This window comes from Rattus norvegicus, chromosome 1, assembly GCF_036323735.1.
Source record: "Rattus norvegicus strain BN/NHsdMcwi chromosome 1, GRCr8, whole genome shotgun sequence".
Lineage (NCBI taxonomy): Eukaryota > Metazoa > Chordata > Mammalia > Rodentia > Muridae > Rattus > Rattus norvegicus.
Window position 1 is genome coordinate 246,285,306 of NC_086019.1, and position 22,573 is coordinate 246,307,878.

At 41.0% G+C, this 22,573-nt stretch overlaps 1 protein-coding gene across 1 annotated transcript in view; it reads left to right on the forward strand.

The window, feature by feature from the left end:
* The first annotated feature begins 1,035 nt into the window (after positions 1 to 1,035).
* The window catches only part of Cyp2c24 (cytochrome P450, family 2, subfamily c, polypeptide 24), a 62,267-nt gene continuing 40,729 nt past the window's right edge, over positions 1,036 to 22,573 (forward strand). The window contains exons 1-4 of the mRNA NM_001271354.1: positions 1,036 to 1,230; positions 16,890 to 17,052; positions 17,598 to 17,747; positions 20,134 to 20,294. Of these exons, the coding sequence (NP_001258283.1) occupies positions 1,063 to 1,230; positions 16,890 to 17,052; positions 17,598 to 17,747; positions 20,134 to 20,294 (642 nt within the window). The 5' untranslated portion in view covers positions 1,036 to 1,062. The remainder of the gene's footprint in view (positions 1,231 to 16,889; positions 17,053 to 17,597; positions 17,748 to 20,133; positions 20,295 to 22,573) is intronic.

The window sequence follows — 22,573 nt, forward strand, 5'->3', positions numbered from 1 at the left end:
TTTTCGGTCTTAAGGAGAGTATCCTAGTTTTTAAGAAGGACCACTGGCTAAATAGTATTTTATAGACAGACATAAAGTAAATGGTTTGGCTTCAACATCCTGAATTCCCAACTAGTCACCAGTATAGAAACCTGAATAATTTTTGCATAAATAATTTACTTCAGCTTCTGGGAAAATAGCTCAGTTGGTAAAATATACACCATGCAAGCATGAAGACCTGAGTTCAGTTTCCCCAATAATCATGTAGTTATGTAAATGCTGGGCTGTGTAGTACACGTCTACAACCTCAGTGATGGGTGGGGTGGGGACAGAAAGAAGAGGATTCCTAATATATTTTGGTTCACTGAGGTATCCTGTCTCAATAAGAGAGAGAGAGAGAGAGAGAGAGAGAGAGAGAGAGAGAGAGAGAGAGACAGACAGAGAGAGACAGACAGAGACAGAGACAGAGAGAGACAGAGACAGAGACAGAGACAGAGAGAGAGAGAGACAGACAGAGACAGAGAGAGAGAGAGAGAGAGGGAGGGAGGGAGGGAGGGAGGGAGGGAGAAAGAGAGAGAGAGAGAGAGGTGGAATTGAGGAAGACACCAGAAGTCAATCTCTAGCCTCCACATACACATGCATATTCACTCACATGCATGCACACCAAGATGCACACACAAACATACATTTATTTCATTGAAACTTAATTCAGTGTTCAAAATGCTGATGGAACTATAAGGGTATTGAAATTTGCTCTATTCCCAATTATAAAAAGCACAACACCACCACCACCACCACCACCAACAACAACAGCAACAAGAAGACTCACAACAACACCTAGGTTAAGTCTAACTCCAGTCTAGCTAATTGTGGTTGGTAAAATCTTCTCTCAGGAGAGCAATTGTAAAGAACAGCTTCCTATCGTGTTTGCCAGCAGGCCAGAGTCCATTCAGAACATTGGTAAAACTGCACATATCTGATTGGTCACTTAGGCCTCAGAAGCTCATGTTGAATTGGCAGCTAGCATTATAAAAGTCCTGAACAGCAAGCTCACAGGAATCTTCTTGAGAAGAGAAGGCTGTCATGGATCCAGTCCTGGTCCTGGTGCTCACTCTCTCCTGTCTGCTTCTTCTCTCACTGTGGAGACAGAGCTCTGGGAGAGGGAAGCTCCCTCCTGGCCCAACTCCTCTCCCAATCATTGGAAACATCCTTCAGATAGATGTGAAGGACATCAGCAAATCCTTCACCAATGTAAGTATCCTTCTTGCTGCATAGTAGCTAGAAAGCAATAATTAATCTCTGCCATTAAATAAATACATTTCTGGGGTTAAAGTAGTATGTTATCATAGGGCAAGTGTGCACCATGGATTTTCATATTTTCTCTTTGTCAGAAATGCTGAAATGAGACAACATATTTGTCCAAGATAAACTATTTTTTTGAATTGTAGGATAAAATCATAGCAGAAAGGACAGCTAACTTTTCATTGTTTCATGATTCTTTTTTTTCACCTTTAATATAAATACTTTATTGTCAATTCTGAAAACTTCCAATATCTCTGAATGAATATATGTGTACATACAGGGATAATTAATAATACTATCCATACATTCCAAGAATCTAGTTTTTTTTACAGTACATCAGAATATATTATTTTTATACTAAGTGGCATCTCCTGGTTTTAGAGTAAAATCTATATTTTACTATTTACCTTCATATTTATAGTTTCAAATTTATATTTTAAATGCCGAAAGTTACTTTAGGTACATGTTACTTTAGGCATATTCTTTAGTGAAATATAGCTGTGTTTCATTAAATAAAATCAACTCATATTCTATACATATTTAATGAGAAGTTTAAACTTTCCTTTACCCTATTCTGTCCAATTAACTAGGCCAAGGGTCACATGCTTTTCATATTTCCAATAATTTTGAGGTATATATGTTAAACAATGAAACTTATAATATTAATTTCTCTGTGGACCAAAATATTTCAAATTCAAGAAAAATGCCTCTTTAATCTCTATCCTAGAGTCTCTCTTTTTTTTTTTATTAACTTGAGTATTTCTTATATACATTTCAAGTGTTATTCCCTTTCCCGGTTTCTGGGCAAACATGCCCCTCCCCCCTCCCCTTCCCTATGGGTGTTCCCCTCCCAACCCTGCCCCCATTGCCGCCCTCCCCCCATAGTCTAGTTCACTGGGAGTTCAGTCTTAGCAGGACCCAGGGCTTCCCCTTCCACTGGTGCTCTTACTAGGATATTCATTGCTACCTATGAGGTCAGAGTCCAGGGTCAGTCCATGTATAGTCTTTAGGTAGTGGCTTAGTCCCTGGAAGCTCTGGTTGCTGGACATTGTTGTACTTTTGGGGTCTCGAGCCCCTTCAAGCTCTTCCAGTTCTTTCTCTGATTCCTTCAACGGGGGTCCTTTTCTCAGTTCAGTGGTTTGCTGCTGGCATTCGCCTCTGTATTTGCTGTATTCTGGCTGTGTCTCTCAGGAGCGATCTACATCCGGCTCCTGTCGGTCTGCACTTCTTTGCTTCATCCATCTTGTCTAATTGGGTGGCTGTATATGTATGGGCCACATGTGGGGCAGGCTCTGAATGGGTGTTCCCCCAGTCTCTGTTTTAATCTTTGCCTCTCCCTTCCCTGCCAAGGGTATTCTTTTTCCTCATTTAAAGAAGGAGTGAAGCATTCACATTTTGATCATCCGTCTTGAGTTTCGTTTGTTCTAGGGATCTAGGGTAATTCAAGCATTTGGGCTAATAGCCACTTAACAATGAGTGCATACCATGTAAGTCTTTCTGTGATTGGGTTAGCTCACTCAGGATGATATTTTCCAGTTCCAACCATTTGCCTACGAATTTCATAAACTCGTTGTTTTTGATAGCTGAGTAATATTCCATTGTGTAGATGTACCCAACAATGGAGGAGTGTTCCTTTTTCTCCACATCCTCGCCAGCATCTGCTGTCACATGAGTTTTTGATCTTAGCCATTCTCACTGGTGTGAGGTGAAATCTCAGGGTTGTTTTGATTTGAATTTCCCTTATGACTAAAGATGTTGAACATTTCTTTAGGTGTTTCTCAGCCATTCGGCATTCCTCAGCTGTGAATTCTTTGTTTTGCTCTGAACCCCATTTTAATAGGGTTATTTGTTTCCCTGCGGTCTAACTTCTTGAGTTCTTTGTATATTTTGGATATAAGGCCTCTATCTGTTGTAGGATTGGTAAAGATCTTTTCCCAATCTGTTGGTTGCCGTTTTGTCCTAACCACAGTGTCCTTTGCCTTACAGAAGCTTTGTAGTTTTATGAGATCCCATTTGTCGATTCTTGATCTTAGAGCATAAGCCATTGGTGTTTTGTTCAGGAATTTTTTTCCAGTGCTCATGTGTCCCAGATGCTGCCCTAGTTTTTCTTCTATTAGTTTGAGTGTGTCTGGTTTGATGTGGAGGTCCTTGATCCACTTGGACTTAAGCTTTGTACAGGGTGATAAGCATGGATCAATCTGCATTCTTCTACATGTTGCCCTCCAGTTGAACCAGCACCATTTGCTGAAAATGCTATCTTTTTTCCATTGGATGGTTTTGGCTCCTTTGTCAAAAATCAAGTGACCATAGGTGTGTGGGTTCATTTCTGGGTCTTCAATTCTATTCCATCGGTCTATCTGTCTGTCTCTGAACCAATACCATGCAGTTTTTATCACTATTGCTCTGTAATACTGCTTGAGTTCAGGGATAGTGATTCCCCCTGAAGTCCTTTTATTGTTGAGGATAGCTTTAGCTATCCTGGGTTTTTTGTTATTGCAGATGAATTTGCAAATTGTTCTGTCTAACTCTTTGAAGAATTGGATTGGTATTTTGATGGGGATTGCATTGAATCTGTAGATTGCTTTTGGTAAAATGGCCATTTTTACTATATTAATCCTGCCAATCCATGAGCATGGGAGATCTTTCCATCTTCTGAGGTCTTCAATTTCTTTCCTCAGTGTCTTGAAGTTCTTATTGTACAGATCTTTTACTTGCTTGGTTAAAGTCACAGCGAGGTACTTTATATTATTTGGGTCTATTATGAAGGGTGTCATTTCCCTAATTTCTTTCTCGGCTTGTTTCTCTTTTGTATAGAGGAAGGCAACTGATTTATTTGAGTTAATTTTATACCCAGCCACTTTGCTGAAGTTGTTTATCAGCTTTAGTAGTTCTCTGGTGGAACTTTTGGGATCACTTAAATATACTATCATAACATCTGCAAATAGTGATATTTTGACCTCTTCTTTTCTGATCTGTATCCCCTTGATCTCCTTTTGTTGTCTGATTGCTCTGGCTAGAACTTCAAGAACTATATTGAATAAGTAGGGAGAGAGTGGGCAGCATTGTCTAGTCCCTGATTTTAGTGGGATTGCTTCAAGTTTCTCTCCATTTAGTTTAATGTTAGCAACTGGTTTGCTGTATATGGCTTTTACTATGTTTAGGTATGGGCCTTGAATTCCTATTCTTTCCAGGACTTTTATCATGAGGGGCTGTTGAATTTTGTCAAATGCTTTCTCAGCATCTAATGAAATGATCATGTGGTTCTGTTCTTTCAGTTTGTTTATATAATGGATCACGTTGATGGTTTTCCGTATACTAAACCATCCCTGCATGCCTGGGATGAAGCCTACTTGATCATGGTGGATGATTGTTTTGATGTGCTCTTGAATTCGGTTTGCCAGAATTTCATTGAGTATTTTTGCGTCGATATTCATAAGGGAAATTGGTCTGAAGTTCTCTTTCTTTGTTGTGTCTTTGTGTGGTTTAGGTATAAGAGTAATTGTGGCTTCGTAGAAGGAATTCGGTAGGGCTCCATCTGTTTCAATTTTGTGGAATAGTTTGGATAATATTGGTATGAGGTCTTCTATGAAGGTTTGGTAGAATTCTGCACTAAACCCGTCTGGACCTGGGCTCTTTTTGGTTGGGAGACCTTTAATGACTGCTTCTATTTCCTTAGGAGTTATGGGGTTGTTTAACTGGTTTATCTGTTCCTGATTTAACTTCGATACCTGGTATCTGTCTAGGAAATTGTCCATTTCCTGAAGATTTTCAAGTTTTGTTGAATATAGGTTTTTATAGTAAGATCTGATGATTTTTTGAATTCCCTCTGAATCTGTAGTTATGGCTCCCTTTTCATTTCTGATTTTGTTAATTTGGACGCACTCTCTGTGTCCTCTCGTTAGTCTGGCTAAGGGTATATCTATCTTGTTGATTTTCTCAAAGAAGCAACTTTTGGTTCTGTTGATTCTTTCTATGGTCTTTTTGTTTCTACTTGGTTGATTTCAGCTCTGAGTTTGATTATTTCCTGCCTTCTACTCCTCCTGGGTGTATTTGCTTCTTTTTGTTCTAGAGCTTTTAGGTGTGCTGTCAAGCTGCTGACATATGCTCTTTCCTGTTTCTTTCTGCAGGCACTCAGTGCTATGAGTTTTCCTCTTAGCACAGCTTTCATTGTGTCCCATAAGTTTGGGTATGTTGTACCTTCATTTTCATTAAATTCTAATAAGTTTTTAATTTCTTTCTTTATTTCTTCCTTGACCAGGTTATCATTGAGTAGAGCATTGTTCAATTTCCACGTATATGTGGGCATTCTTCCCTTATGGTTATTGAAGACCAGTTTTAGGCCGTGGTGGTCCGATAGCACGCATGGGATTATTTCTATCTTTCTGTACCTGTTGAGGCCCGTTTTTTGACCAATTATATGGTCAATTTTGGAGAAAATACCATGAGGAACTGAGAAGAAGGTATATCCTTTTGCTTTAGGATAGACTGTTCTATAAATATCCGTTAAGTCCATTTGGCTCATGACTTCTCTTAGTCTGTCGACATCACTGTTTAATTTCTGTTTCCATGATCTGTCCATTGATGAGAGTGGTGTGTTGAAATCTCCCACTATTATTGTGTGAGATGCAATGTGTGTTTTGAGCTTTAGTAAGGTTTCTTTTACGTATGTAGGTGCCCTTGTATTTGGGGCATAGATATTTAGGATTGAGAGTTCATCTTGGTGGATTTTTCCTTTGATGAATATGAAGTGTCCTTCCTTATCTTTTTTGATGACTTCTAGTTGGAAATTGATTTTATTTGATATTAGAATGGCTACTCCAGCTTGCTTCTTCTGACCATTTGCTTGGAAATTTGTTTTCCAGCCTTTCACTCTGAGGTAGTGTCTGTCTTTGTCTCTGAGGTGTGTTTCCTGTAGGCAGCAGAATGCAGGGCCCTCGTCGCGTATCTAGTTTGTTAATCTACGTCTTTTTATTGGGGAGTTGAGGCCATTGATATTGAGAGATATTAAGGAATAGTGATTATTGCTTCCCGTTATATTCATATTTGGATGTGAGGTTATGTTTGTGTGCTTTCATTCTCTTTGTTTTGTTGCCAAGACGATTAGTTTCTTGCTTCTTCTAGGGTATAGCTTGCCTCCTTATGTTGGGCTTTACCATTTATTATCCTTTGTAGTGCTGGATTTGTAGAAAGATATTGTGTAAATTTGGTTTTGTCATGGAATATCTTGGTTTCTCCATCAATGTTAATTGAGAGTTTTGCTGGATACAGTAACCTGGGCTGGCATTTGTGTTCTCTTAGTGTCTGTATGACATCAGTCCAGGATCTTCTGGCCTTCATAGTTTCTGGCGAGAAGTCTGGTGTGATTCTGATAGGTCTGCCTTTATATGTTACTTGACCTGTTTCCCTTACTGCTTTTAATATTCTTTCTTTATTTTGTGCGTTTGGTGTTTTGACAATTATGTGACGGGAGTTGTTTCTTTTCTGGTCCAATCTATTTGGAGTTCTGTAGGCTTCTTGTATGTCTATGGGTATCTCTCTTTTTTTTTTTATTTTTATTTTTTATTAACTTGAGTATTTCTTATATACATTTCGAGTGTTATTCCCTTTCCCGGTTTCCGGGCAAACATCCCCCTCCCCCCTCCCCTTCCTTATGGGTGTTCCCCTCCCAACCCTCCCCCCATTGCCGCCCTCCCCCCATAGACTAGTTCACTGGGGGTTCAGTCTTAGCAGGACCCAGGGCTTCCCCTTCCACTGGTGCTCTTAATAGGATATTCATTGCTACCTATGGGGTCAGAGTCCAGGGTCAGTCCATGTATAGTCTTTAGGTAGTGGCTTAGTCCCTGGAAGCTCTGGTTGCTTGGCATTGTTGTACATATGGGGTCTCGAGCCCCTTCAAGATCTTCCAGTTCTTTCTCTGATTCCTTCAACGGGGGTCCTTTTCTCAGTTCAGTGGTTTGCTGCTGGCATTCGCCTCTGTATTTGCTGTATTCTGGCTGTGTCCCTCAGGAGCGATCTACATCCGGCTCCTGTCGGTCTGCACTTCTTTGCTTCATCCATCTTGTCTAATTGGGTGGCTGTATATGTATGGGCCACATGTGGGGCAGGCTCTGAATGGGTGTTCCCCCAGTCTCTGTTTTAATCTTTGCCTCTCCCTTCCCTGCCAAGGGTATTCTTTTTCCTCATTTAAAGAAGGAGTGAAGCATTCACATTTTGATCATCCGTCTTGAGTTTCGTTTGTTCTAGGGATCTAGGGTAATTCAAGCATTTGGGCTAATAGCCACTTATCAATGAGTGCATACCATGTATGTCTTTCTGTGATTGGGTTAGCTCACTCAGGATGATATTTTCCAGTTCCAACCATTTGCCTACGAATTTCATAAACTCGTTGTTTTTGATAGCTGAGTAATATTCCATTGTGTAGATGTACCACATTTTCTGTATCCATTCCTCTGTTGAAGGGCATCTGGGTTCTTTCCATTTTCTGGCTATTATAAATAAGGCTGCGATGAACATAGTGGAGCACGTGTCTCTTTTATATGTTGAGGCATCTTTTGGGTATATGCCCAAGAGAGGTATAGCTGGATCCTCAGGCAGTTCAATGTCCAATTTTCTGAGGAACCTCCAGACTGATTTCCAGAATGGTTTTACCAGTCTGCAATCCCACCAACAATGGAGGAGTGTTCCTCTTTCTCCACATCCTCGCCAGCATCTGCTGTCACCTGAGTTTTTGATCTTAGCCAATCGCACTGGTGTGAGGTGAAATCTCAGGGTTGTTTTGATTTGCATTTCCCTTATGACTAAAGATGTTGAACATTTCTTTAGGTGTTTCTCAGCCATTCGGCATTCCTCAGCTGTGAATTCTTTGTTTAGCTCTGAACCCCATTTTTTAATAGGGTTATTTGTTTCCCTGCGGTCTAACTTCTTGAGTTCTTTGTATATTTTGGATATAAGGCCTCTATCTGTTGTAGGATTGGTAAAGATCTTTTCCCAATCTGTTGGTTGCCGTTTTGTCCTAACCACAGTGTCCTTTGCCTTACAGAAGCTTTGCAGTTTTATGAGATCCCATTTGTCGATTTTTGATCTTAGAGCATAAGCCATTGGTGTTTTGTTCAGGAAATTTTTTCCAGTGCCCATGTGTTCCAGATGCTTCCCTAGTTTTTCTTCTATTAGTTTGAGTGTGTCTGGTTTGATGTGGAGGTCCTTGATCCACTTGGACTTAAGCTTTGTACAGGGTGATAAGCATGGATCGATCTGCATTCTTCTACATGTTGCCCTCCAGTTGAACCAGCACCATTTGCTGAAAATGTTATCTTTTTTCCATTGGATGGTTTTGGATCCTTTGTCAAAAATCAAGTGACCAAATGTGTGTGGGTTCATTTCTGGGTCTTCAATTCTATTCCATTGGTCTATCTGTCTGTCTCTGTACCAATACCATGCAGTTTTTATCACTATTGCTCTGTAATACTGCTTGAGTTCAGGGATAGTGATACCCCCTGAAGTCCTTTTATTATTGAGGATAGCTTTAGCTATCCTGGGTTTTTTGTTATTGCAGATGAATTTGCAAATTGTTCTGTCTAACTCTTTGAAGAATTGGATTGGTATTTTGATGGGGATTGCATTGAATCTGTAGATTGCTTTTGGTAAAATGGCCATTTTTACTATATTAATCCTGCCAATCCATGAGCATGGGAGATCTTTACATCTTCTGAGGTCTTCTTCAATTTCTTTCCTCAGTGTCTTGAAGTTCTTATTGTACAGATCTTTTACTTGCTTGGTTAAAGTCACACCGAGGTACTTTATATTATTTGGGTCTATTATGAAGGGTGTCGTTTCACTAATTTCTTTCTCGGCTTGTTTCTTTTTTGTATAGAGGAAGGCAACTGATTTATTTGAGTTAATTTTATACCCAGCCACTTTGCTGAAGTTGTTTATCAGCTTTAGTAGTTCTCTGGTGGAACTTTTGGGATCACTTAAATATACTATCATGTCATCTGCAAATAGTGATATTTTGACCTCTTCTTTTCCGATCTGTATCCCTTTGATCTCCTTTTGTTGTCTGATTGCTCTGGCTAGAACTTCAAGAACTATATTGAATAAGTAGGGAGAGAGTGGGCAGCCTTGTCTAGTCCCTGATTTTAGTGGGATTGCTTCAAGTTTCTCTCCATTTAGTTTAATGTTAGCAACTGGTTTGCTGTATATGGCTTTTACTATGTTTAGGTATGGGCCTTGAATTCCTATTCTTTCCAGGACTTTTATCATGAAGGGGTGTTGAATTTTGTCAAATGCTTTCTCAGCATCTAATGAAATGATCATGTGGTTCTGTTCTTTCAGTTTGTTTATATAATGGATCACGTTGATGGTTTTCTGTATATTAAACCATCCCTGCATGCCTGGGATGAAGCCTACTTGATCATGATGGATGATTGTTTTGATGTGCTCTTGAATTCGGTTTGCCAGAATTTTATTGAGTATTTTTGCGTCGATATTCATAAGGGAAATTGGTCTGAAGTTCTCTTTCTTTGTTGTGTCTTTGTGTGGTTTAGGTATAAGAGTAATTGTGGCTTCATAGAAGGAATTCGGTAGGGCTCCATCTGTTTCAATTTTGTGGAATAGTTTGGATAATATTGGTATGAGGTCTTCTATGAAGGTTTGATAGAATTCTGCACTAAACCCGTCTGGACCTGGGCTCTTTTTGGTTGGGAGACCTTTAATGACTGCTTCTATTTCCTTAGGAGTTATGGGGTTGTTTAACTGGTTTATCTGTTCCTGATTTAACTTCCATACCTGGTATCTGTCTAGGAAATTGTCCATTTCCTGAAGATTTTCAAATTTTGTTGAATATAGGTTTTTATAGTAAGATCTGATGATTTTTTGAATTTCCTCTGAATCTGTAGTTATGTCTCCCTTTTCATTTCTGATTTTGTTAATTTGGACACACTCTCTGTGTCCTCTCGTTAGTCTGGCTAAGGGTTTATCTATCTTGTTGATTTTCTCAAAGAACCAACTTTTGGTTCTGTTGATTCTTTCTATGGTCCTTTTTGTTTCTACTTGGTTGATTTCAGCTCTGAGTTTGATTATTTCCTGCCTTCTACTCCTCCTGGGTGTATTTGCTTCTTTTTGTTCTAGAGCTTTTAGGTGTGCTGTCAAGCTGCTGACATATGCTCTTTCCTGTTTCTTTCTGCAGGCACTCAGCGCTATGAGTTTTCCTCTTAGCACAGCTTTCATTGTGTCCCATAAGTTTGAGTATGTTGTATCTTCATTTTCATTAAATTCTAAAAAGTTTTTAATTTCTTTCTTTATTTCTTCCTTGACCAGGTTATCATTGAGTAGAGCATTGTTCAATTTCCACGTATATGTGGGCATTCTTCCCTTATTGTTATTGAAGACCAGTTTTAGGCCGTGGTGGTCCGATAGCACGCATGGGATTATTTCTATCTTTCTGTACCTGTTGAGGCCCGTTTTTTGACCAATTATATGGTCAATTTTGGAGAAAGTACCATGAGGAGCTGAGAAGAAGGTATATCCTTTTGCTTTAGGATAGAATGTTCTATAAATATCCGTTAAGTCCATTTGGCTCATGACTTCTCTTAGTCTGTCTACATCACTGTTTAATTTCTGTTTCCATGATCTGTCCATTGATGAGAGTGGGGTGTTGAAATCTCCCACTATTATTGTGTGAGGTGCAATGTGTGTTTTGAGCTTTAGTAAGGTTTCTTTTACGTATGTAGGTGCCCTTGTATTTGGGGCATAGATATTTAGGATTGAGAGTTCATCTTGGTTGATTTTTCCTTTGATGAATATGAAGTGTCCTTCCTTATCTTTTTTGATGACTTTTAGTTGGAAATTGATTTTATTTGATATTAGAATGGCTACTCCAGCTTGCTTCTTCTGACCATTTGCTTGGAAAGTTGTTTTCCAGCCTTTCACTCTGAGGTAGTGTCTGTCTTTGTCTCTGCGGTGTGTTTCCTGTAGGCAGCAGAATGCAGGGTCCTCGTTGCGTATCCAGTTTGTTAATCTATGTCTTTTTATTGGGGAGTTGAGGCCATTGATATTGAGAGATATTAAGGAATAGTGATTATTGCTTCCCGTTATATTCATATTTGGATGTGAGGTTATGTTTGTGTGCTTTCATTCTCTTTGTTTTGTTGCCAAGACGATTAGTTTCTTGCTTCTTCTAGGGTATAGCTTGCCTCCTTATGTTGGGCTTTACCATTTATTATCCTTTGTAGTGCTGGATTTGTAGAAAGATATTGTGTAAATTTGGTTTTGTCATGGAATATCTTGGTTTCTCCATCAATGTTAATTGAGAGTTTTGCTGGATACAGTAACCTGGGCTGGCATTTGTGTTCTCTTAGTGTCTGTATGACATCAGTCCAGGATCTTCTGGCCTTCATAGTTTCTGGCGAGAAGTCTGGTGTGATTCTGATAGGTCTCCCTTTATATGTTACTTGACCTTTTTCCCTTACTGCTTTTAATATTCTTTCTTTATTTTGTGCGTTTGGTGTTTTGACAATTATGTGACGGGAGGTGTTTCTTTTCTGGTCCAATCTATTTGGATGTCTGTAGGCTTCTTGTATGTCTATGGGTATCTCTTTTTTTAGGTTAGGGAAGTTTTCTTCTATGATTTTGTTGAAGATATTTACTGGTCCTTTGAGCTGGGAGTCTTCACTCTCTTCTATACCTATTATCCTTAGGTTTGATCTTCTCATTGAGTCCTGGATTTCCTGTATGTTTTGGACCAGTAGCTTTTTCCGCTTTACATTATCTTTGACAGTTGAGTCAATGATTTCTATGGAATCTTCTGCTCCTGAGATTCTCTCTTCCATCTCTTGTATTCTGTTGGTGAAGCTTGTATCTACAGCTCCTTGTCTCTTCTTTTGGTTTTCTATATCCAGGGTTGTTTCCATGTGTTCTTTCTTGATTGCTTCTATTTCCATTTTTAATTCCTTCAACTGTTTGATTGTGTTTTCCTGGAATTCTTTCAGGGATTTTTGCGATTCCTCTCTGTAGGCTTTTACTTGTTTATTAATGTTTTCCTGTGCTTCCCTAAGTGTGTTCATGTCTTTCTTGAAGTCCTCCAGCATCATGATCAAATATGATTTTGAAACTAGATCTTGCTTTTCTGGTGTGTTTGGATATTCCATGTTTGTTTTGGTGGGAGAATTGGGCTCCGATGATGGCATGTAGTCTTGGTTTCTGTTGCTTGGGTTCCTGCGCTTGCCTCTCGCCATCAGATTATCTCTAGTGTTACTTTGTTCTGCTGTTTCTGACAGTGGCTAGACTGTCCTATAAGCCTGTGTGTCAGGAGTGCTGTAGACCTGTTTTCCTCTCTTTCAGTCAGTTATGGGGACAGAGTGTTCTGCTTTCGGGCGTGTAGTTTTTCCTCTCTACAGGTCTTCAGCTGTTCCTGTGGGCCTGTGTCTTGAGGTCACCCGGCAGCTTTCTTGCAGCAGAAAATTTGGTCTTACCTGTGGTCCCGAGGCTCAGGTTTGCTCGTGGGGTGCTGCCCAGGGGCTCTCTGCAGCGGCAGCAACCAGGAAGACCTGTGCCGCCCCTTCCGGGAGCTTCAGTGCACCAGGGTTCCAGATGGTCTTTGGCTTTTTCCTCTGGCGTCCGAGATGTGTGTGCAGGGAGCAGTCTCTTCTGGTTTCCCAGGCTTGTCTGCCTGTCTGAAGGTTTAGCTCTCCCTCCCACGGGATTTGGGTGCAGAGAACTGTTTATCCGGTCTGTTTCCTTCAGGGTCCGGCGGGGTCCTGCCGCTCCTGGGCCCTCCCCCACGGGAGCCCAGAGGCCTTATACAGTTTCCTCTTGGGCCAGGGATGTGGGCAGGGGTGAGCAGTGTTGGTGGTCTCTTCCGCTCTGCAGCCTCAGGAGTGCCCACCTGACCAGGCGGTTGGGTTTCTCTCTCACCGGGTCTGGGAGCAGAGAGCTGTTGCGGGCCGGGATCCGCGGGTGGGGGCGGTATCGCTTTTTTTAGATTAGGGAAGTTTTCTTCTATGATTTTGTTGAAGATATTTACTGGTCCTTTGAGCTGGGAGTCTTCACTCTCTTCTATACCTATTATCCTTAGGTTTGATCTTCTCATTGAGTCCTGGATTTCCTGTATGTTTTGGACCAGTAGCTTTTTCTGCTTTACATTATCTTTGACAGTTGAGTCAATGATTTCTATGGAATCTTCTGCTCCTGAGATTCTCTCTTCCATCTCTTGTATTCTGTTGGTGAAGCTTGTATCTACAGCTCCTTGTCTCTTCTTTTGGTTTTCTATATCCAGGGTTGTTTCCATGTGTTCTTTCTTGATTGCTTCTATTTCCATTTTTAATTCCTTCAACTGTTTGATTGTGTTTTCGTGGAATTCTTTCAGGGATTTTTGCGTCTCCTCTCTATGGGCTTCTACTTGTTTATTTATGTTTTCCTGGAATTCTTTCAGGGATTTTTGTGTCTCCTCTCTATGGGCTCCTACTTGTTTATTTATGTTTTCCTGGAATTCTTTCAGGGATTTTTGTGTTTCCTCTCTATGGGCTTCTACTTGTTTATTTATGTTTTCCTGGAATTCTTTCAGGCATTTTTGCGATTCCTCTCTGTAGGCTTCTACTTGTTCTCTAAGGGAGTTCTTCACGTCTTTCTTGAAGTCCTCCAGCATCATGATCAAAAATGATTTTGAAACTAGATCTTGCTTTTCTGGTGTGTTTGGATATTCCATGTTTGTTTTGATGGGAGAATTGGGCTCCTATGGTGCCATGTAGTCTTGGTTTCTGTTGCTTGGGTTCCTGCGCTTGCCTCTCGCCATCAGATTATCTCTAGTGTTACTTTGTTCTGCTATTTCTGACAGTGTCTAGACTGTCCTATAAGCCTGTGTGTCAGGAGTGCTGTAGACCTGTTTTCCTCTCTTTCAGTCAGTTATGGGGATAGAGTGTTCTGCTTTCAGGCGTGTAGTTTTTCCTCTCTACAGGTCTTCAGCTGTTCCTGTGGGCCTGTGTCTTGAGTTCACCAGGCACGTCACTTGCAGCAGAAAATTTGGTCTTACCTGTTGTCCCGAGGCTCAAGTTTGCTCGTGGGGTGGTGCCCACGGGCTCTCTGCAGTGGCAGCAACCAGGAAGACCTGTGCCGCCCCTTCTGAGAGCTTCCGTGCACCAGGGTTCCAGATGGTCTTTGGCTTTTTCCTCTGGCGTCCGAGATGTGTGTGCAGAGAGCAGTCTCTTCTGGTTTCCCAGGCTTGTCTGCCTCTCTGAAGGTTTAGCTCTCCCTCCCACGGGATTTGGGTGCAGAGAACTTTTTATCCAGTCTGTTTCCTTCAGGTTCCGGCGGTGTCTCAGGCAGGGGTCCTGCCGCTCCTGGGCCCTCCCCCACGGGAGCCTAGAGGCCTTATACAGTTTCCTCTTGGGCCAGGGATGTGGGCAGGGGTGAGCAGTGTTGGTGGTCTCTTCCGCTCTGCAGCCTCAGGAGTGCCCACCTGACCAGGCGGTTGGGTTTCTCTGTCACGGGGCCTGTTTCATGATTCTTAGCTACAACATTTGGCATAAGATAAAAGGTAATGTAATTATTTGAGTATTTACTGGAGGCATCATCTATATTCATGGACATCATCTATATACATGTTGTGTATTATCTTTAGGTTAGCTAACCAAAATAATTAAATTTCTTCAAAGAAACAAGTTGTGTCTGATATTGAGGAGTCTGAGTCAACATTAAACTTATGTGAAGGACATAAAACAATTAAAGTCCATTGGGCCTCAGTGCTTCTGTGCAAAACTGCTGCCAGACTTATAGATTAGCAGCGTGGAAGAGATTGTCCTGTAGGATGCTGTCTGTTTCTTAGTCAGTTGTATCAGGACTGCAGACAGCTGGCATCATACTCATCTAGAGAGATTTATGCCATTTTAGTTATATGAAAACTTTTAATTAATTAACTCCCCAAATGTTGCACTCCTTCTGGTTCCTACTAGCAGGGTTCTGCACCCATTCTCCCTCCCCTTCACCTCTGAAAGCACTCTCTCCTCTGGGTATCCCCTCACTCTGATATATCAAATCTCTGCAGGATTCGATGCATCCTCTCCTATTGAGGCCAGACAAGGCAACTCTCTGCTATATATCTGTGACAGGGCCACAGATTGGTGTATGTTCTTTGATTGATGTCTCAGTTTCTGGGAGCTTTCTGGGGTTCAGGTTAGTTGACACTGTTGGTCTTCCTGTGGTATTGCCATACCCTTCAGGGCCTTCAATTCTTTCCCTAACTCTTCCATAGGGGTTCCTGATCTCAATCCAGTGCTTGGCTGTGAATATCTGCATCTGTCTTAGTCAGTTGCTTGTAGAGCCTCTCAGAGGGCAGTTATGCTAGGCTCCTGTCTGTAAGCACAGCATAGTATTACTAATAGTGTCAGAGATTGATGTCTGCCCATGTGTTGGGTCTCAAGTTGGACTGGTCACTGTTTGGCCATTTCTTCCATCTCTGCTCCATTTTTGTTCCTGCATTTTTTAAAGATAGGACCAATTCTGGGTCAAAATTTTTGAAGGTGGGTTGGTGAATCCATCCCTCCACTGGGTTTCCTGTTTGTCTCCTGGAGGTGGTCACTTCAGGTTCCATATCCCCACTGTTAGGCATTTCAGGTAAGGCCACCCACACTGACTCCTGGGAGCTTTTTAAGGAGAGTTTTCAAATGGTAGATTTCTAGTATTTATCATAGAGTGACTGAGTTACCTTGTGAGAAGAGCTCAGCAGAATCCTGAAGCAGAGTCCTTCATAGTTGAGTATTTGTTTCAGTGTGGACACAGGGCATTAGTTTGTGCTGGTCTACTGACATGAAATCAGACAGCCTCTGAGGGGCTAGTGAGCAAGATTATAGGAAAGGCAGAAAAAAAGATGCAAAGTCAATTTAGAATTGGGATTGCTGCAGTTCAATACCATGATAGCCTTGAGTCGAGTTTATTCATTTTTAGCCTTTTCATAGTTCACAATACCATGGGAAACATAGCCACAAGCTAACAGAAACAATTGCTGAAATCTACACATAAGACATTTATTCCCATCCAAAAGCTTCCCTGTTCCTTCGACTGAGGTCAATAAAACAGAATCTTCAGCACCTCAACTTGAGCCTCAACTATACCTCTTGTTATCGTTCCATGCCTCATCAGACCAGGAAATCGGCCAATAGACCCCCAACCCACCTTGACTCTGCCTGTCAGGCAGAATTTTCTTTCCTTCTTTCTTTTTTTCCCTCTCTGCTTTAGTAAAGCAGCAAAAGGCTCCTGACACTGGATTGTTGCCCAAGCATCAGAAATCCACTGAGAAGGATTTCAGATCTGAGTGTTGGATTTTTACTCGTGGGAAACTAAAATGAATTTGAGATTCTTTTTAACATCAGTCTCTTTATCTGTAAGTTCACAGATAAACTTACTGCAAAGTGCCACAGTTCTGTCAGTTTGCACATTGATTTGCCTGGAAATCTTCTGGTAAGCTGGACACATGCTGTATGTGAAAGCTACAAGAAATAGCTTTTTATGTATTGAATCTGGATTTGAAGTTGTGGTTGGCAAACTACAGATGTGGAGAGTAAGATGCTCACATTATCCTAAATCCTTCTTCTGCTACTCATTTTCTTTCTTATTTCCAGTTCTCAAAAATTTATGGCCCTGTGTTCACTCTGTACTTTGGTCCGAAGCCTACTGTGGTGGTACATGGATATGAAGCAGTAAAGGAAGCCCTGGATGATCTTGGAGAGGAGTTTTCTGGGAGGGGTAGTTTCCCAATTGTTGAAAGAATGAATAATGGCCTTGGTAAGTGTACATATGCACATTTGTGCATGTATGCCCATGCATGTGTATGCATATGCATGCATGTGTATACATGTGTATGCTGAGCAGGGATCATAGGGACTAGAAAGGAAAAGCTCCTTAGGTAGTGTCTTAGGGTTTTACTGCTGTGAACAGACACTATAACCAAGGTTAACTCATAAGAACAACACTTAATTGGGGCTGGTTTACAGGTTCTGAGGTTCAGTCCATTATCAAGGTGGGAGGAGGGCAATGTCCAGGCAGGCATGATACAGGGGCAGCTGAGAATTCTACCTCTTTGTTTAAAGGCCATTAGGAAAAACTGACTTCCAGGCAGCTAGGATGAGGGTCTTAAAGCCCACACCCACAATGACATACTTCCTTCAACAAGGCCACACCTACTCCAACAATGCCATACCTCCAAAGAGTGCCACTCCTGGGCCCAGCATATTCAAACCACCACAGGCAGGGAGTCAAGTGACATTCAGGGTCTTGGTTTCTTCCTTGTGTGGGGTCTCCCTCCTAGCTTCCATTTCCTGTTCTGGTAGGGGTCATTTTCAGCAATGGAACAAAATGGAAGGAGCTTCGGCATTTCTCACTTATGACCTTGAGAAATTTTGGGATGGGGAAGAGGAGCATCGAGGATCGCATTCAAGAGGAAGCCTCCTGTCTTGTGGAAGAGCTAAGAAAAACAAATGGTGGGTACCTGTTTGCCTGGCTCTTCCTCTACATACCCCTTTCAACACTGCAGTGGTAGCCAGCTACTTCTGGGCAGTGGTTGTTAGCTTTCATGCTAGTGCCTGAGGACACAGCTTTGCTTGTCTGTCCTCATGTATGTATATGCTGATTGTGCACACAATGTGGATGTAATAGTCACATAATCCCATTCTGACCCAGGTGATTTCAAAACAGAACATTGTGAAGATTAAAAGTGTTAAGCCTCATTAAAGTTCATACAGGGTAACATTTTCCTGAAGTGTCATTGTGACTTTATCATTTAGAATGTTTCCTTGGACGGTATTTTTCAAGTGTACACAGTATGACTGAGCTCATCACATTTTCATGGAAGATGAGAAAGTGAAGTGTTTTGCCATTGAGGTGTTCTCTATCTGCTTGGTCAGCTTTAGGGACACGGCGACACATATTTGCTTCAAGAAGCATGCCTGCAACTTCTGTCAGTAATGGTTCTTACCATATTTCTATTTTCTTCTGCTTAGGCTTTTGCTACTTCTATCTGTTGTGTTTATCCTGTGAACAAAGGGCTGTTTAAAACATTGTCAGATGGTTACTTGTTGTTCATAATTATTTGCTATGGTTTTTCTTATCTAGAGTAAATATGCACTGTGATGGATTCTGATAACATAGAACATGTATGACATTACTTATTTAACTGTACTTTGACTACTATTAGCTCTACCTTATCTTCTGCTAATTGTGTATTACCTTTCAGTCTATCCTTTGTGATTTGCTTATTAACCATGTTTTAGTTTTCTCCATCTTACTCTTTTTGATTCATAGATGTTTTCCAGATCAGGAAGGGACCTCTACACCCAGGTTTAGCTGTTTCCTAGACATAGAAAGCATGCCTTTGATTTTCAACCAGTCCATTCTCTCAAAGGTTTTCTTTATCAAAGTCACAGATGGCACTCTGGTGTTTTCTTTGATCCAGGTCACATGACAAGCAAGGCCTGGGATCCTTAAGAGCATCCAGATTCCACTGAGGTTACTCTCAATAAAGTTCATTTAGTGTTTCTGCCTTTGTTTCATGACTTCCTCCTGTGCAAGACCTAATGTGGTTTCCTGACCTCTTTTTACTCTTATCTGCAAGCCAGCCCTGATGTTCTCCCTGAATGACCCAATGTGGAATTATGGGTCTTCTCTTGGGTTCTGTAACTGCCAGTCTTTCCCATGATTCTCATCTGATTTGCTGCCCTTTACATATCTAGATAAAAAGGAAGTTCTGGGTGCAACTCAAAACATTAAATTCTTGGCTTGGAACGTTTATTATAATTATTGTCAAAGTGAATTTGATTTTTCAGCTTGGGTTCCAAGTTACCCCAAGATAGATTAGAAATCTAATCAAACCTTTTTTATTTTCAGTTTCACTTTATGTGAATGGGTGTCTTGCCTGCATGCAAGTCTATGTCCTGTAAGCTCCCACTTGCTAGTGTGTGTATATATATACAATTCATATATATATATATATATATATATATATATATATGAATTGGTGGTTGTGTTTTGTTACCATTTTTTATTGGAATGTTTTTTTTTTAATTTTATTTTTCTTGGATATTTTATGTATTTATATTTCAAATGTTATCCCCTTTCTCCCCTCTTCCATACCCCTCAAACTGCTTCTATGAGGATGCTTCCTGGCATTCCCCTACACTGGGGAAATGAGCCTTCACAGGACCAAGGACTTTTCCTCCTATTGACGCTGGACAATGCCATCCTCTGCTACATATATGGCTGGAGTCATGGGTCCCTCCATGTGTACTCTTTGGATGGTGGTTTAGTCCCTGGGAGCTCTGGTTGGGTCTGGTTGGTTGATACTGTTGTTGTTCCTGTGGGGTTGTAAACCCCTTCAGCTCCTTCAGTCCTTTCTATAATTCCTCCATTGTGTTCTTTCAAATTTGTTTTGATGAATGCTAATAATGTATAATGTTTAATGCTGGCAGTAATGGCAAACACCTTTAGTCCCAACACTCAGGAGGTAGAGTGAGGTGGATTTCTGTGAGTTCCATATTAGCCAAGTCTACACTGAGCAAACCTGTCTTGAAAAACCAAAACAAAAAGTGATGATGTATTTTCTTAGAACTTAGAACTATGTATATAAAGAGTCATGTTTATACAGGGAGCAGCTGTTAAAGATTTAGCCAATGATTATTAAGCAAGCTAGGACTAAAGAAACAGTGCTGTGCTAATTGGAAGAGTGAGGAAGTTCTTGCCCATATGTTAATTTCTTTGCCAATACTTCCTTTGGGATTCCAAAATAATTAATAAAAATGCATTTTTAGTCTAAAGATAAAGACTTTTACATGCATGTTTGAATGGTACTTTAAACTGCTTTCAATCCTTCAGGCTCACTCTGTGATCCCACATTCATCCTGAGCTGTGCTCCCTCCAACGTGATCTGCTCAGTTGTTTTCCATAATCGTTTTGATTATAAAGATGAGAATTTCCTTAACTTGATGGAGAAACTCAATGAAAACTTTAAAATCTTGAACTCCCCATGGATGCAGGTGAGTCAAAGATATTCTCTTCATAAAAAGTCATTATGATTATTTCTCTAACAGATTAAAGGTTTTAATGTATATTTTTATTTATTAATAATTAAGTAATCTCTGCTACATATGTAGTGGGAGCCATGGAATGGCTCATGTATACTCTTTGGTTGGTGTTTAACCCCTGGGAGCCCTGAGGGGTCAGGTTAATTGATGTTGTTGCTCTTCCTATGGGGTTGCAATCCCCTTCAGCTCCTTTAGCCCTCCCCCTAACTCTTCCATTGGGGTCCCTAGGCTCTGTCCAATGGTTCGCTGTATCTGCATCTGTCTTAGTCACATGCTGGCAGAGCCTCTCAGAGGACAGTCATGCTAAGCTCCTGTCTGTAAGCACATCTTGGCATCAGCAATAGATTTGGGGTTTGGTGTCTGTGGATGGAATGGATCTCAAGGTAGGGCAGTCCCTGGATGGCCTTTCCTTCAGCATCTGCTCCAGTTTTGTCTCTGCATTTCCTTTAGACCGGGCAACTCTGGACCAGGTGTGGGAAGAGACAGAAGAGAAGCCCAGAGGGTCAGGAGAGCGAATAGAAATAAGCTGGGGTTGGGGACTTGGAGAACCACTAGAAAGTCCCAGAAGCCAGAGGCTCCCAGGACCCAGTGGGGATAACATTAGCTGAAATACACAAGAGCAGGGAGGTAAAACCTAGAGAGACCACCTCCAGTAAATAAACATGGCCCCCAGTGGAGGGATGGGGCAACCCACCAGTCTAAAAACTTTTAACACAAGTTAACAATTTTACTTCAGTACAATATGTCTATTTTCTAGACATTTACTTTGAAGCTTGGAATAAAGAACTTTGTTGGAATGCAGAATCAGTCTCTCTTATTCTCCCTCCTTCTCTCCTTCCCATTCCTCCCTCCTTCCTGTACCACTTCCCTCCCCCACTCAGTTACTAAGGAGGGAGTAGGTGAAGGAAAAACGATGGGTCTGGTTGAATATAAATCTTAGTGTGGAGAGTTTGGGTAGTTTACACATGGACCAGGGTTTGATCCCAATTCAACAACAACAAAAGGAACCCACATACTAGTTATAAGGTGTCATTGTCAAGGCCACTGTCAAGCCAAGGAGACAGATGGAATGAGGACAGACTACTACAAAGTCTTTCTATTTTTTCTTTTTACATAGATGTTGCCCTTGCATACTTTTATGTGAACTACATGCTTGCTTTGTGCCCACAGATGCCAAAAGAAGGCATCTAATCCCCTCAAGCTGGTATTATAAACAGTTGTGAGTCACCTTGTGGTGCTAGGAATCCGTGATCATCTGGAAGAGCAACACATCTTCTTCACCTCGGAGCCACCTGTCCACCCCCTTTCCTATCATTTTCAACTCAATTCCTCTGTTTTCTGGACTCTGCTTCCACATGGACAAATGGTGATTATTTTCTGGAGTTGTGACAAGGATAAATCTGATGGTTTTCTTCTCTGTCTCTCCTTTCTCTTTGATTTTTAAATTTTTCATGGCTGAATAAAGAGACAACCAACGAAATGAGTGTTTCCACATCATGGTCCTGTCTAGATCTTGACATGGTGGCATGGATACCTCAAAAACTTTATTGGAGATTTCGGTTTCAGACCATATGGCAGTATTTGAATGCAGCTCAAGCCCACTCATTAGGAGTTTTCTCACTGACTCCCTTTTCTGAATGATATTTTGGTGACAGTCTCTAAGCATGTTCAAGCTCTCAGAGGACATCCACATTTCCATTGAAAAGATTCTGTCATTCAAAGGCTTGTCTGTCAATAAACTCAGAGACACTGTTATCACTTTATATGGCTGAAATTTCTACTTTGAAAATATTAAGTATGGGAACTTAGGAACACCAATGGGAAGATGGACTGGTCTTTGGAAGGTGTCAAAGAATCCTACTCTGCTGGGCTGGCAAGTCCAGAACTCTGCATGGAAGATAACTGTGTGGGTGCATAGACATTTTTATAAATTACTCTTAGGTATAAAATTTATCTAAAATATTACATTGGATTTCATGATATATTTTTTAAAGCACAATGCCCTATTTTCTTATAAAATAGCCTATTTTTTATATTGGATATTTTTATTTATATTTCAAATGTCATTCCTTTTAATGGTTTACCAGCCATGAGCCTCCATCCCTTACCCTCCGCTTCTTCTATACGGGTGTTCCCCTTCTTCAACCACCTTCCATTACTGACTCCCCAGCCTGACATTCCCCTATACTGAGGGGTCCAACCTTTGCAGGACCAAGGGCTTCTCCTCTCAT